General features: G+C 52.2%; 1 protein-coding gene across 12 annotated transcripts in view; it reads left to right on the forward strand.

Annotated features, from left to right (window-relative positions):
* Positions 1-16,735, forward strand: part of PHACTR3 (phosphatase and actin regulator 3) — a 271,374-nt gene that overhangs the window by 193,876 nt on the left and 60,763 nt on the right. For all 12 annotated transcript variants that reach the window (XM_077952097.1, XM_077952093.1, XM_077952092.1 and 9 more), the window contains 2 exons: positions 649-823; positions 1,670-1,917. In XM_077952097.1, coding sequence (XP_077808223.1) covers positions 649-823; positions 1,670-1,917 — 423 coding nt within the window. The remainder of the gene's footprint in view (positions 1-648; positions 824-1,669; positions 1,918-16,735) is intronic.

Consider the following 16,735-nt stretch of genomic DNA (forward strand, 5'->3'; position numbering starts at 1 on the left):
AGAGAGTGAGGTGCAGATGCAGCTGGGGAGCCGAGTGGGGCCACCCCCAGGGGCCTTGAGACTGGGCCATGAGTTGGAATCATGTCCTAAGGAAAATGGGAGAGCAATCCAATTCACTTTCTGGGGTGATGCTCCTGGCAGAGATACAGGGAGAGGGTTGGAGCCCAGAAATATATCCCTTACTGTTCTGAGGGCTGGAAGTACAAGCCCAAGGTGCTGCAACAGACGCTGTGGGGAGAGCAGAGCAGAGCAGACCATGGTGTTCGTCCAGGCTGAAGAGTGGCTGCATAGTTTCTTCCGGGTTTCCCAAGAACAAGAAGCAGCTTCAGGAAGCTGAATTCGTAGCAGAGAAGCAGGAAGGAGGCTTTTCTAAGCCGGACTCCCTGCAGGGAGGATGCCGGTGCTGGTGTCTGCAGGGCTCAGCCCCTAGCAGGGTGTGCCCTACAGATGGAGCAGAACTGGACAGAGATGCACCCTGGCCTCCAGCTTTGGGAGCAGGGATCCTGGTCCAGCATCTTGGCATTAGTTGGGGCTGCCTCCCGGAGGTTCAGGGGAGCGTCCTCTCCGCTCACGGTCTCCAGTCTCAGCAAGACCCTTGGTCCCAGCTCCTGAAGACTAATGTTCTTGCTGCTTCCTCCCACACCCCAGGCCAAGCTGCACTTTTCCAAGCCTCCGGCATGAAGAGTGCCGACCCTCCCCTCCGGGGCCAGCTCTCCACACCCACGGGGTCTCCGCATCTCACCACAGTCCACCGGCCTCTTCCCCCAAGCCGCGTCATTGAGGAGCTGCACAGGGCGCTGGCCACAAAGCACCGCCAGGACAGGTGAGGCCCTGCCCCATGAGGGAGACCTCTGCCGCCAGAATGCCCGCCTGGCCAGCCTCAGGCTGTGCAGCTCGTGCTGTGCCCAGGGCCCTGGCTGGGTCTCCCGTTCTACAGTCCCCGTCTTGAAATTCCTGATAACTTCTAAACAAGGAACCCACATTTTCATTTTGCACCTCGCTCTGCAAATTACATAGCTGACCTTGGTTCCCACATTCTGGGAGGGGTTGCACAGTGAATGTGCACTGTGGGAACCTGGTCACAAAGTCCCCTGCGTGAGCCCCTCAGGACCCAGGGTGGGGTTGAGAGCTTGGCAGGAGAGAATGACTTAGAGAGAAGTGGCTGTTCCACTTTGTCCCAGGACGCTGAGGGCTTCATTGTTTTCACTGGGCAAGAGTGTAAGGCAACCTGTGCCTGCAGCTTACTCTTATTTTGGATCACATGTGTCTCATGGACTGTGAAAGACTAGCGGCTACATCTGTGTAAGAAATAATGAATCGTTAGAGGTAAAATAGGTAACGGGAGACAGGATGGTTTGGAGGAGTATTAGACTAACAAAATGTCCTCCTCAGTTTTTGTGACGTCCTCTCCCTGAACATTGATTGCCCTATGTTTTGGCAGGTTTTATAACTTGCATGTTCTGAGCTTTTCAAAACAGCATGTTGTAAACAGCCATTTGCCTTGAACTCAAAGCCTCATGCTCCTTCTGGTGCGTCCAGGATAAAAGCCAAGAGGCTGCATGCATTTTGGTGCTGCCTCTGTGATATTAATTATAAGCTCCGAAGTCAATTGTGCTGGATTTCTGGGTGAAGGGGGCAACCTGTAACCTGAACCATCTTTCTGATTTAGTTTTCAAGGAAGGGAAAGTAAAGGGTCTCCAAAGAAGCGGGTGGATGTCCGTCTGTCGAGAACGTCCAGCGTGGAGCGGGGCAAGGAGAGGGAGGAGGCTTGGAGCTTTGACGGGGCCTTGGAGAACAAGCGAACTGCCGCTAAGGAATCTGAGGAGAACAAGGAGAACCTGATCATGAATTCTGAACTCAAGGACGACTTGCTTTTGTATCAGGACGAGGAGGCGCTGAACGACTCCATTATTTCTGGTGAGGAAAGGATGGCCCATTAAGTGTGGGGATCTCGGCCAGAGGTCTCCTGTCACCAGGGGGTCGGGGACAGAGCTCATGCCTGGGGTAGGAACAGGTCGAGGGGCTGCACCTGGGGAGAAACAGGAGGAGGTTGTGTCCTCTGGAAATGAACCTCTCCTGAAACAAGCTGGGATGGGGGTGCACAGCCAGGCTTGGAGCAAGGAATTAGAAAATACCCCGGCAAAGTTGTTTTGAGAGTTGCATATTAGTTTTTATGTATACGTGGAAAAAAAACCAAAAACATGAAAGTAGTGTAGCAAGTGACTTTGAGAACGCCACCCCTGAGGATGGTGTGGCGAACAGTATACAGGTGGTGTACAGATGCTCGGTGTTTAGAAGTTATAGAAAAAAAATAAAGCAAGATGAGATGGAAGCGGAGGGAGAGGGAGGGAGAGAGATTGCTCCACTGATCCCAAATGGCCGTCTCAGAAGTGGTGTGAATGGGACAGGCAGCGGATGCTTGTTTGGGAGCAGGTGCTCACAGGGTCCTGGGAAGCCAGCTCCGTGTTTGTCTTCATGGTGCGTTCTCGGGGTCAGAGTAATTGCTCCATCCTACCCTTGAGGATTCCGGGGCTCGGGACGATAGAGGCCTGCAGACCACCCTGCAATGAAGGGAGGAGGCGGCTCAGGCTAGGAGGAGGAAGCGCTGAGGGGGTTTCCCTCCCAGCTGGTACCGGCTGTGCGGGGCCCTCTGGTCACTTCCAGGAGGGTCCAGGGTGGCCGTGGTGTTTGGCCTGCAAGGGAAGAATCAGGAAGTGTTCATTGCTGTTCTTTCTGGAAGCATTTCATGGTGACTGTTGTGGGCGTGGGCAGAACTCCGGCCATGTCTTCCTGTGGGGAGCGGGAAAGGGCAGCAGATGTCAGTGCTGACCCTGGCTGGTGCTGAAGCGTGCGGTTGGTACTGTGATGGGTGGACAGACCGGCAGCCCAGGGCTCCATAGCCTCCCCTTTCCTGCTGCTTCGGAGCCTTTCCACCAGGTCCGAGGAAGCAACTCTGAATATGTGGCTGCAAAACATGAAAGGGTGGGGGGGTGCTGTTACCCCTGTGTTTGGAGGAGGCTGATTTCCACCATGGGACCAGTGTCTTTGTGGCAGAAACTTGGGACTGGTCACTGGCCTGAGGGCACCAATGTCTTTGAAGAGGCTGGAGCCTGTGGTGTTCCCCAAACCCATTAGACCCTGGAATCCTTGCCCTTAAACACCTGCGAACCTCCAGCAGAAGAGTGCTATGTGGGTGCACTTGGGAGAAGAACTGGTGTTGGGATGGTCAAGGGAGAAGGGTGCTATGTGGGTGCACTTCGGAGAAGAGCTGGTGTTGGGATGGTCAAGGGCTAGAGCAGGGTCCCTCAGCACTAGTGGCATGGGGCCAGGCGATTCTCTGCTTGGCAGGGGGCTGTCCTGGACACAGTAGGATATTCTGCAGCATCCCTGGCCTCTCCACACTGGATGCCCCCAGTGGAGACAAACTAAAACATCTCTAGACTTGGCCAGATGTCCCTGGGGGCAGAATCACCCCCAGTTGAGAATCACTGGCATAGTCTGTGCTCCTGGATTGGGGGTGCCCTTCCATAAGGCCCTTGTCCACTCCAGGACACAATGCTTTCATTGGCGAGAGGGAGATTGGAACTGCTTCCTCTTGACATTGACAATGTCAACAGCCAGGGCCCTTTACCGGGTGCTTCTTGTGTCTGGGATGCTGGTCTAAGGTTATGACAAGACAGGAGCCCCATGAGGCTGATGACATCATAATCCTTATTTTACAGATGTGTAAACTGAGGCATGGGGAGGCCATGTAACTGGCCATGGCCATGAAGCTCATTGGTGCCAGGCTGAGACATGAACCCAGGCTGCCAGGTCCAGCTTTCTGCTCTGTACTAGACCCTCTCTGAGGATGAGTGGATTAATCCACATCAGCCCTTGGCACAGGGCCTGGCTCAAGCCGGGTGCACCTCAGAGAGTACTTCTTCCTGTCCTCACCATCCACATGGTCGGGAGAGCTCCTGGCCCCGAAGGCTCTCGCAGCTTGACTTTCCTTCAGGGCATCATTAGGCCATCCAGATGCAGTGTCCTCATGCCTGGCATTAAAGGATTAAAGGTATAATGCAGTCATTTTATTTAAACACGGAAGAGGATGGGAATCTGTGTTTCACCTCTCGGGAGCCTCAGGCCTGGCCCGGATGTGCCCTTAAAACACTTTTTGGCAGCACGGTCGAGACGCAGAGTTTCTGCACTGGAACTGGCATCAAAGCACATCTAGCAGCACCTTTGGCTCCCGCCTCTGTCCCTCCTGCCCAGCACCCTCCTCCTCTGAGTGCTGTGCACAGGGACGCCTCCTGCTCAGCCAAAGCGGCCTGGTCATGGCCAGCTGTGTTGGCCTCTTGTGGCTGTCGTAACACCTTATCACCTGCTAGGTGGCTTCTGACCACAAAATTTTCTCTCTTGCAGTTCTGGGAGCTAGAAATCCAAAATCGAAGTGTAGGTAGGGTTGTGCTCCCTGCGAGTGCTCCAAGCGGGAGCCATTCTCTTCCGGTTTCTGGTGGTTCCTGTGTTCCTTGGCCTGAAACTCCCAGCCTTGCCTCCTTGGGCACGTGACTGCCTCCTCCTCCCTCCTTCCTCTCCCCTTCGTATAAGGATTGTAGTCATTGCAGGCAGGGCCCGTCTGGATAATCCTGGATGATCTCCTCATCTAGAGATTAACTTAATTACTTCTGCAAAGATCCACTTTCCAAATAAGGTCACTTTCACAGATTCTGGGGATTTGGACTTGGACACATCTTTTAGAGAACCCCCTTTCAACCCCCTGATTCCACTCCTCTTGGTTAACTCGTTCCTCTTCTCATTGAGCCAAAGCTAGGCTCTGGCCTTCGACCCACAAATCCCCGTCCATCCCCGGGATTTCTCTGGCTGGGCCAGTCCATGGCCTCCAACAGAATGTGCTGTGAAACTTGGACTTGGCCCTGGGCAGGTCCCTCCCCTGTCCCTGCCCCATTTCCTTGTTGTCAGATCAAAGTCCCTCATTGTTGGCTCCTATGACAACACTGAACCTTCCTTCCTGGCTGGGACACAGTTGCAGATTCACACTAATTCTTATCATTCTCTATTCTCTCTCTGCTACCCATCAATTACTTATTGTTGACTGTCTAATTTTGTCTGTGTGGGCGATCATGCTGGTATCTGTGCCCTATGATGTGCCCATCATCCCACATACCTGGTTCTAAGAGTCAGTGAGCACCTGTTGGATGTGTGGTTTTAGACACATCTGTGACCCTGATGAATCTCTGGTGTGTCCCTCCAGCTGATGGCTGGCCCCTGAGCTCTAGGGTGTCCCTGTAGACTCTGTGCCTCCACGTGGGGGCTGGTGCGTATCGCACAGCTTACATCTCCAGATTTCGGTTCCCATCTGTGCCCCGGCCTGGGACTCTCCCTCATTTCGGTCAATACATCTAAGCCTCCTGCGAAGCTTTTGGCTTTGTGCTGATGTGCAGATGACCTTGAAGTCTTCTCTGCTCCCCTTCGAGCAGTTCTGGGGTCCAGCCAACCCCCTCTTCTCCGGCAGTGGTTCGCTGTGCTCTCCTACCTGGACTTGGCCTCCAGGCAGTCTCTCTGTGCCACCATTGCCCCATTTCCAGTTCATTCTCCACACAGGTGGCCACAGGACCAGGGGCCCATGGAAGTTGGATAATGTCACCTCTTGCTGATATCCCTCCAGTGGCTCCCTGAGGCATTGAATGCTACATCCTCCCTAGTGCCTGCGGCCCCACCCCGTGTGGCCTGCCTCCCTCCCCCGGCTCGCCTCTCCCTTGGACCCAGCCCATGGGCCTCCTTGATAGTCCTCACACCCCAACCACAGCCCCTGAGACTCTTGCTGCCCCTGGAGGTGTGCATGGCTCCACCGTGTTTAAAACATCGCCCTGTGCAGGAAGCCACCTGGCCGCTGTATGGCAACACATGGCCCCTTCTTCTCACCCAACCTTATTTTCCCTGTGGCAGCGTCCCTGACCCCAATACCACTGGCTTTGCCCATACAGCCTCTCTGCCAGCACGTGGGCTCCGAGGGACCAAGCCTTCATCTCTGTAGTTCTTACTGTGTGCACAGCTCATGAGTGCTAAGTGCAAAATAAGTATCAGTTAAATGAATGAGCCAGAATGGGCCAATGGGGGATTAGAGGAGCCAGTGCCTGTAAAGTACTAACAGGTGCCAGGTCCAGGGAGCCCTCATCCCTGTACTGTTTCTCCCAGGGCGTGGCTCAGACCTGAGCCTCTTGTTATTTGTGCTTGAAACCTGGTGTCCACAAGTGAACGTGGAGTTTGAGCTGGGGTCTGAGAGGCGGGGAGGTAGCACTCATTGTAGAAACTCATCCTGGAAACTGCTGTCGTGAGCGTGGCCCAGGCCCAACGCTGTGGTGCACTGTATGACGTGTTACGTGGGGTGTCATCTGCAAACCCTGGGTGAGGCCCCCTTTCCTCCATGGGCCTTTTGTGGGCCAAGGTCAGGGTTCCTGTCTGACCCTGAGAAAGTCCTCGTTGAGGGCTGGGCCCGTTGCACAGACTGGCAGGTATGTCCGGGGTACAGCCTCCAGCCATTTGCAAATTGGGGTTTCTGTGTGCTGGTCCCAGGATACACAGTCTAGGGTCCCTGAAGCCCTGAAATCAAGTGCAGAAAGCAGTGCTTTGCTTTTGTCACATTCTCAGCTGTGTCCCCAGTGCTCCAGAAGTGATAAATCTCTGAGATAAAATGCTGTTGGAAAATTCAAGATTGGTCATAGAGAAAGTCTATAAATGTTGCTTTTTTGGGGGAAAATTACTCACAGTAGGAAAGGCCTGTAAGAGTGTTTTGCTTTGCCTGGTGCAGACAAGGGTGAAAGGTGGTTGTTATTTGCTTCTGTCTGCAGTGTGCTGAGTTCAAACCCCATTCCCACCGTCTCGCCTGCTACGTTATTTTCAGATCTCCATGGTGTGGAAGCAGAAAAGCACCAGGCAGTAAATACATCAATTATTAATCACAACAACTACTATTTTATTCATTTATTTATCCATTTATTCTCTCTCCCTCTCCATCTCCCTCTCTCCCTCTCTCCCTCTCTTTCTCCTGTTGATGGAGCCTTGGCAGACATCGTCTTACCCCATGTGAAAAAGAAAATTTTTGTTATCAATCATTTTTGTGCACTTGAATTCTCTATTAGAATGGAGAATGCATCTGCATCAGAATTTAATTTTTGGAAATGGTGGAGGCCCTATCAGAGGTAGGCACACCCCCTGCAAACATGCCCACATGCCCATGTGCCCGCACACACGCTCGTGTGCGGGGTGCCTTCGTGGGTGTGCCTGGTCAGCGGTGGGTGAGCAGGGCCTTGCGCACATTCTCCAGTCATCAAAAGTGAATTTTATGAGAAACAGTCTTTGTTTGTCACTGCCCCAAGATTTAAGTTTTAAAACCTGTCGAGAAAAAGATGTTTGTGTTTTGTTTTTTCTCTGTGCTGAACCCAAGAGTCATGACCACACCTGTCTGGTTTGTTACAGTGTCCCGGCTCTGGGCCCAGTAGGAACACGTGATGAGGGGGAGCGAGGGACTGAGGGGCTGCTGTGGGAATCAGGACTGCAAGGGAAGAACTTGCTGATGCAAGAAAGCTGACTTCTCCAGAGCCCCCAGCTGCCTGTGCTGCTCCTCCTGCAGACAGCTTCTCCCAGGTGTTCATGACAGCAAGGCTGCGGGCTGGGACTCACCACTGTTCTCAGCTGAGCCCATGTAAGGAGGGAGCAGGCCCTCCACTTCATCCATGCTGGAGTCTTTGTCCCTTTGAGCTGTCATAACAAAATCTCTAGACTGGGTGTCTTATAAACAACAGAAATTCATTCCTCAAAGTTCCAGAGACAGGGAAGTCCGAGATCAAGGTTCTGACACGTGGGGTCTGGAGAGGCCCCACTTTCTCATAGATGGTGCCTTCTATGTGTCCTCACATGGCAGAAGGGGCCACAGAGCTCTCTGGGGTCCCTTTTCTAAGGGCACCGATCCCCTTGATGAGGGTTCCACCTAATGACCTAGTCACCTTCAAGACCCCCATATACCATCACATCGGGGTTAGGCTTCAACATAGGAATTTTGAGGGACACAAACATTTGGTCCCTGGCATTGGGAATGTCTGTGCAGTCAGGTGGGCCCCCGTCTCTGGGGCTTACTGCATAGAGAGACGCTGCAGGGTTTGACCACCCCACTTGCCTCGACATGTTTCTTTCTAGCTCTGTGACATTGGGAAAATTTCTCAATCTCTCTGTGCTTCACCCCTTGTAAATGGGGGTGACAAAAAAGTTCTTATGAAGGTAAACAGGGGTGGTCACTGAAGTATAGCTTTGTCTCGTTGTGCTCAGTAAGCGTTCTGGTTGCCATGGTAATCAGCACTGTCATCATCACTGTGGTTGACGAGCGAGCAGGAACAGGGAAGAACTGGGCATCCACCGCTCATGAAAATATCGCCTCACAGGCATGAAGCAAAGTTTGGCTCCCAGTTTGTCAATGTTCCGTACCTGATTTGTGCTATTCCTCATTCCTTGGCCAACTCGTCAGAGTGTTGATGTCCCTGCCGCTGCATAGGTACATCTGTTCTCCATCCGGATGTGCAGCTGATGTGTTTGTGTAACTGGGTGTGGTTTTGCTTGCCTGCTTAGCAAGGAACAAGGGCAAGGAGAATTAATCGCTGGGGTCTACGTGCCAGGACAGGCTGGTGGGGACCTTTGGGTTGGTCAGGAGAAACAAGCCTCAAGAAGGCCTCTCGATGGCACCTGCTATGAGTCACCTGTCCCAGACCAGGTTGGGTAACCCACGGTGCCCAGCCTCAGATCACTGTGCCCACTGGGGGGACCGTGGGCAGGTGGTGGCACATCCGGGCCCTGGCTGCCTGTCGGTAGCTCACAGGTGACGTCACTGACCCTCTCGTCAGGTTGTCCTGGGGGGCGGATAAGACAAGGCTCATGGAGTGCCTGGTCTGTGTGGTGCACATGGCGCTCACATGGTAGCCCTGCCGCCAAGGTTTTCTGAGGGTGTGTCCCAGGAGCACAAGAAAAAAAGTCCAATATTTGTACGTTATTTATTTATAAACTATACATTAGAGGTACCATACTAATATACTGCATACTTTATAAAATATACATGCAAGATAGTAATAAACGGTGACCCGGGAGAGTGCCTATGTACATATTAATATGTTCTAGCACAGCCTGCCCCACTGTGTCCTAGGAGTGAGGTGCTAGGAAGTACATTTCAGCAAGCACAGCGGGGGTGCTAGTGCTGGTGCAGGAGTGGAAAGTAAATCCTAGCCCCCACAATCCCATGAGTCAATTCCAGCCAGCTAGGCTGTACAGGAGTAAAGAGACGTGTGGGATTTCCAGGCTTTATAGATTTTTTTTAAAGCTTCTTAAGAAACACCCGTGCTATGTATTCAACAAGTACTGTATGTCCCAATCTAGGCCTCAGGATTCTAAGGAGAAACTAGACACAGTCTCCAACCCTATAGTAGCTCATGACTGACCTTAAAAGCTGATGTTCACCATAAACTCAACAATGCAAAAGAGGGCTGGGTCGGGAGGTGAAATCTGTATTAGTCCATTTTCACAATCCTGATAAGAACATACCTGAGACTGGGTAATTTATAAGGAAAAAGAGGTGGTTTTTTCATTGCGCCCCCTCCCCCAAGACTGAGCCTTGCTCTGTTGCTCAGGCTGGAGTGCTGTGGCGCGATCTTGGCTCACTGCAACCTCCATCTCCTGGGTTCAAGCAATTCTCCTGCCTCAGCCTCCCAAGTAGCCAGGAAAAACAGGTGCACACCACCACACCCGGCTAATTTTTGTATTTTTAGTAGAGGCAGGGTGTCACCATGTTGGCCAGGCTGGTCTCGAACTCCTGACCTCAGGTGATCCACCCACCTCGGCCTCTCAAAATGCTGAGATTACAGGCATGAGCCACCGCACCCAGAGAGAAAAAGAAGTTTAATGGACTCACAGTTCCACATGCCTGGGGAGGCCTCACAATCATGGTGGAAAGTGAAAGGCATGTCTCACATGGTGGCAGGCAAGAGAGGATGAGAAACAAGCAAAAGGAGTTTCCCCTCATAAAACCACCAGATCTCATGAGACTTATTCACTACCACGAGAGCAGTATGGGGGAAACCACCCCCATGGTTCAATGATCTCCCAGTGGGTCCCTCCCACAACACTTGGGAATTATGGGAGCTACAATTCAAGAGGAGATTTGGGTGGGGACACAGCCAAACCATATCAAAATCCTAAGACAAATGTGTGACGCCAAGAATGTGGTGACACGGGCATTTGATGACATGGAGAACGTTACACGGAGAGAGGCGACACTCGGGAGTCCCTGATATTGTCTACGTGTAAAGAAAGTCCTCTTTGCAGGCTCCAGGATCCTTTCCCAGCAGACATACTTGTACAAAGTGAATGCTAACGTGTTATTTGAATGCCATTTTAAGTGTGGAGAGGATGTACTTGAAAGACTTCGTGCAGTGTATCCTTCTGTAAAGTGAAGAGCCACCTGCAGCGAGCGAGGACTCCCCCCTCCCCCAGTCGTCTCCATGGTGACTTCACAGAACAGCAGGCAACCCCTGCCTTTTCTTGCAAGTTCGGGCTAGAGATTTGAAAGGCTGTGGAAACCCAGCCACTCCCTGCACAGACACCAGGTGGCGCTGGAGATGCTCGCCAGGATGCAGGATGCTTCGGAGAACCTGGTCTCAGGGCGACCTGGCGGGCTTCTTGCTGCAGAGGCAGGTCTGGCCCTGGGTGATTCTGGCTGAGCACCAAGCAGCAGAGCTCTCAGAGTGGGAATGCACAGCCCCAGTGACAATCAGCAGAAACAGGGCTGCCCCCCTCTTTTTTTTTTTTTTTGAGCTGTTACTTCCCAGCAAGTACCTTGATAAGCACTTTTCATGCATTGTATTGCCTAAGTCCCTTGACAAGGCGATGAGACAGCTATTAGTGCTCCATTTTTTGTTGTTGTTGTTAACAGTTGAGGAAAACGAGGCAAAGAGAGGGGATGAAACTTGCCCATTTTGAATTCGAGGCTTTCCAGCTCTACAGACCATGACTGTAGCCCACTGTTCGTCCAATGCGTGAGCACGTCATAGGTGCCAGGCACCGCCCTGGGTGCTGTGGACACAGTGATATAAACCAGGGCCCCAGCCTGCAGGTGCCTGCAGCAAGGGGGAGGCGGGACCCCCAGGAGGTGATTTCAAGATTAGGGGATGAGCACCAGGTGGACACAGGCAAAGAATACTCTGTGATTTGTGCATCCGAAAGCAGCCGTTCTGGGCCAGCCGTGTGCTTTTAAAAGCATTGGTAGGAACTGCATCGGTCTCCCTGGGGCCTGGGCCTCTGCACTTTGAAGGCTCTGCAAAGGTGAAGGTCAATCTTGTGTGTCCTCCTGGCTGGGCTGTTCCTCCCAGTTATTGAAATGCTAGTCTGCGTGTTGCTGTGAAGGTATTTTGTAGATGTGGTTGTCACCTGTAGTTGGTGACTTTAAGGGGCTTTGAGTGGCCCTCTCCAGTCAGTCAAAGGATTGAGAATAAATCGGAGTTTCCCAGAGAAGAGGAAATCTTGCCTCAAGACTGTGGCATCCACTCCAGCCACTGACCTGCCCTCCAAATCCAGGACTTTACAGCCCCCACAATCGCATGAGTCAATTCCTTAAAATAAATTTCTTAATACACATATGCACATATATATGTGTGTATATATATAGAATGTGTATGTACATACATATATATGTATGCATATGTATGTGTGTGTGTGGTGAGTGTCTGTCCCATTGCTTCTCTGTCTCTGGAGAGCCCTGACCCAAACACCAGGTGACTCTCAAGAGCTGCCAGGATGGAGAACCAAAGCTTTAAAATGAGGAGTCCTGGGCATCAAGGTAAAGGCTTTCCACATAGGGACAGCTTGAGCCTGGGTGTGGAGGTGAGACGCGAGAGGTGCATGGGTAGCATGGTTGTTACAGAGGCCAGTGTGAGACCTAGGGACTGGCCAGGGAGACAGACCTTTATTCACCCTGTAAAGAAAGCTGGAATTTAAAAGACGCCAAAGTGTGAAGCCTCTGAGGGTTGTCCCAAGTCACTCACCTCCTGGCTATGTGGCCTTGGGCCACACTGTGGGACATTGTCATCTGCAAAAGAGGAAAACTAAATCCTAGCACCTACCTCATAGGGCTGCCGGGAGATGACTTGGAAAACACATTCAAGGCTGCCTCTGGGCCTGGCATACAGCACGGGCTCATTCAATCTTGGCTGCTCTTGCTGCCATTGGTGGGAAGCGGTGCAGGATCTCCTGCAGCTGAACTGATCTTTCTGGAGCACAGACCTGATGCTGTCATGATTCAGGCCTTGGAAAGAGCCCCAGGACTTTCTGAGGGTGAGAGGGTGGGCTCCAGAGGAAAGACAGGGAGGGGCCATGAGGAGGCCCAGGCCTGGCCCAGGCAGGAGGGAATAGGGTCTGCAGGGAGTGACAGAGTCAGCTCCAGCTGCCAGAACAGGATACCACAGAGTGGATGCCTGAAACAACAGACATTTATTTTCTTACCATTCTCGAGGCTGAAAGTCCAAGAACGAGGTGTTGGCGGAGTCTGTTTCCAGTGAGGTCTCTCTCTGTGTCCTTACAGGGCAGTTCCTCTATGTGCTGGTTGGAGAGAGTGGGGGATGAGTGCTCTGGCCTCTGTTTCCTCTACAACGACACCAGTTCCATTAGATCGGGCCCCGCTCTTGCGACCTCCTTTAACCTTAGTCACCTCCTTACAGGTCCTACCCACAAACGCAGCTACATTGTGGGTCAAAGCTTTACCTTGTGAATTGTGGGGCAGAGCGGTGGTACACAGTTGGATCATAATGTGGGAGACTGAGGCAGAGAAGAGAAATTGGTAGGAGCTGGGGAGTGGGGATGGTGCTGCTGGACTCCATTCTTGGAGCTGTGGGCCCCTGGCTGATAGAGAAAGCGCAGAGGGGAGGAAGCAGGAGACATTTTACCAGGACCTGAGTTCACTAGAGGGGCCCAGCTCCACATTGACAGGGACCATATAGTCATTCAAGAGCATTTATTGAGCACCTCCTGCGTGCACCGTGAGGAAAGCCAAATCACATCCACAGAGGAAGGCCGTGGTCAGCAGCACCAGCATCTGCCCGGTGGGTATGCCCCTGGCGTGTTGTACCAGCACAGCCACTGACCTGTGGTCTGATCCTCAAAGCTGTTTCATTTTGTTTTCCAACAGCCCTCTGCAGCCCCTGCTTCTGGTGGAACCCACGTAGCACTAGACTTTTCTGTTTATTTGTAGCTAGTGAACAGCCACTCAGTCTGAGTCATAAACACTGTTGGGATTCAGAGGTCAGAATATCCTTCCCCTGTGATGCTCAAACTTCTAAAAGTCAATTCAGTGTTTTGCCGGCTCCCTCCTCAGCTGAGCCCCTCCGTGGCAGGAGGCCTGGGGCTGGGATCCTCCCCTTTGCCTTGCTCACTCCCCAGCTTGGGCGTGTGTCCCCCCAGGGAGTGCAGACTAGCCTGGTGTCTGGGGCCCTTGGCTGGGCTCTGAGCTCTGTGTGGCCATTCATTTTGCCCACTTGGGTCTCAGTCTGCGGGGCTGGCACCTGCTGGAGGTTCAATTTCCCTTCAACAAAGGTCATGGTGACCCCTCTGAGAATTACTTTGAGAACCTGACAACTCAATGATGTGAGATTGCCTGCTCCAAGGCCCTTCGTGTGGGGGACAGTGAGGGCTGCTGTGGCCTCCTGCTTCTCTCTCCTTAGGATGAGCAGGTCCATCCGCAGAAGCCCAGGGAGCAGCCCTAGGGGCAGAGCCATCAAGGACCTGGTGGAGCCATCCTGAAAGTTCAACAGGTCAGGGTGGCCATTGTGCATGGCATGGTACTTAGCACAGCTGAGCAGAGGTGACAAGTATCCATGGAGCTCTCTGTGCCATTGACAAGTATCCATGGAGCTCTCTGTGCCATTGACAAGTGTCCATGGAGCTCTCTGTGCCATTGACAAGTGTCCATGGAGCTCTCTGTGCCATTGACAAGTGTCCATGGAGCTCTCTGTGCCATTGACAAGTGTCCATGGAGCTCTCTGTGCCATTGACAAGTGTCCATGGAGCTCTCTGTGCCATTGACAAGTGTCCATGGAGCTCTCTGTGCAGTTGACAGTGTCCATGGAGCTCTCTCTGTGCAGTTGATGGGTGTCCATGGAACACTTTCTGTGCAGTTGACGGGTGTCCATGGAGCACTGTCTGCAGTTGATGGGTGTCCATGGAGCTCTCTCTGTGCAGTTGACGGGTGTCCATGGAGCACTGTCTGCAGTTGATGGGTGTCCATGGAGCTCTCTCTGTGCAGTTGACAGGTGTCCATGGAACACTCTGTGCAGTTGATGGGTGTCCATGGAACACTCTGTGCAGTTGATGGGTGTCCATGGAGCTCTCTCTGTGCAGTTGACGGGTGTCCATGGAACACTCTGTGCAGTTGATGGGTGTCCATGGAACACTCTGTGCAGTTGATGGGTGTCCATGGAGCTCTCTCTGTGTAGTTGATGGGTGTCCATGGAGCTCTCTCTGTGTAGTTGACAGGTGTCCATGGAGCTCTCTGTGTAGTTGACAGGTGTCCATGGAGCTCTCTCTGTGCAGTTGACAGGTGTCCATGGAGCTCTCTGTGTAGTTGACAGGTGTCCATGGAGCTCTCTCTGTGTAGTTGACAGGTGTCCATGGAGCTCTCTCTGTGCAGTTGACAGGTGTCCATGGAGCTCTCTGTGTAGTTGACAGGTGTCCATGGAGCTCTCTGTGTAGTTGACAGGTGTCCATGGAGCTCTCTGTGCAGTTGACAGGTGTCCATGGAGCTCTCTCTGTGCAGTTGACGCATGTCCATGGAACACTCTCTTTGCAGTTGACGGTGTCCATGGAGCACTGTCTGCAGTTGATGGGTGTCCATGGAGCTCTCTCTGTGCAGTTGACGGGTGTCCATGGAACACTCTGTACAGTTGATGGGTGTCCATGGAGCTCTCTCTGTGCAGTTGACAGGTATTTACAGAAGTCTCTCTGTGCAGTTGATGGGTGTCCATGGAGCTCTCTCTGTGCAATTGACAGGTGTCCATGGAGCGCTCTGTGCAGTTGACAGGTGTCCATGGAGCGCTCTTTGTGCAGTTAACAGGTATTTACGGAAGTCTCTCTCTCTGCTGCTCGTAGAAGTCCTCAACAATGGGGATCTTCACTAATCACTATCTTTTTTCGGGAAGTATGCAGGACTTTTATAATCTGACGTGCGTGTGTTATTTTAAATTTCATGGCTATGATGGCAGGGTGTCGGAGTAAGGGAAATCATGCAGAGTGGAAGCACGAGGAAACTGTCACTTGTGCCCTATTCTGTTGCAAAACCACGTCCCAGTGCTGGCCTAGACACAGGGGGTAGGAAAATAGACACCACCTTTTTGTAGAAAGATTGGAGAATAGTGGTCTCCTTGCACTTGACCTGCTATGAAGAATTGATGTTAATTTCTCGATGAGTATGTAAATTACATCCATGGGCACAGGCGCTCTCACAGAGGATGCCCCACGCAGGCCTGTGATGGAACTGCAGTGCCCTGGCAAGTGCACTGGCTTCCAGGGCGGGGCTGGGAAGGACACTGAGCTGAGATCCAGAGGAGAAGAGGTGGGAGGGTCTCACAGGCTCAGAAGCTCCAGGGTGGAAGGAAGCCCAGCCTTTGAGGGGATGAAAGGGAAGAAGACAGGCAGAGATCATTCTGGAGAAGCCAGCAGGGGTCTGGCCATGTGCAGCCTTATCTACTATGCCAGTGATCTCACTCTTTATCTAAAGAAAATGCACAAGAGGTATGGGGACATCTTTGGGGCTGTTGTTCTGCCAACAACCGTGGCACACACAAAAACTTTTGCCCAGCAGGAGCCGAGGAGGAGAAGAGAATCCCCAGTCCCACTCCTTAGTCAGCCTCCCAGCCAGGAGCTGGAGAGGAGAGTCTCCAGCACCAATTCTTAGTCAGGCCCCCTGGGCTAGAACTCAGGCTTTCAGACAGAGCCTGACTTTTCCACACCCACTTCCTACTGGTTTACAGCTACTGTGTAAAGCAAAGCACCCTCACTTTCCTCTTTGTGACAGGTAGTGATGCTTTTTACAGAAACTAGGCTTTATAGCACTCTGGAGGTGTGGAATGGTAGAGATCCACAGGACTCTGTAGTGAAGGTGCAGCACTAGCTCCCATCTGAAATACACACCCACAGATGCACTTTTTTCCATTTTATTTTATTTTTTCCATAAGTTATTGGGGTACAGGTGGTATTTAGTTACATGAGTAAGTTCTTTAGTGGTGATTTGTGAGATCCTGGTGCACCTATCACCCAAGCAGTACACACTGCACCTTATTTGCTGTCTTTTATCCCTCGCCCCCCTCCCACTCTTTTCCCCAAGTCCCCAAAGTCCATTGTATCATTCTTATGCCTTTGCGTCCTTATAGCTTAGCTCCCACACATAAGTGAGAACATACGATGTTTGATTTTCCATTCCTGAGTTACTTCACTTAGAATAATAGTCTCCGGTCTCATCCAGGTCATTGCACAGATGCTTTTTTCTCTAGAGAAAGTTCATCAGCCCAGAAGGCCCGTCTGGGCACTCCCCTTACCCTCAGGCACCCATTGCAGGCTCTGGATGCCCCCGACACCTGGCAGCCCCTCCTCCCCCGTTCTTGGCTCCCTCCTTTCACTAAGCTCCAACCCTGCTCTCTCCCTGGCTCCCAGG

Source organism: Macaca mulatta, chromosome 10, assembly GCF_049350105.2.
Source record: "Macaca mulatta isolate MMU2019108-1 chromosome 10, T2T-MMU8v2.0, whole genome shotgun sequence".
Taxonomy (NCBI): Eukaryota; Metazoa; Chordata; class Mammalia; order Primates; family Cercopithecidae; genus Macaca; species Macaca mulatta.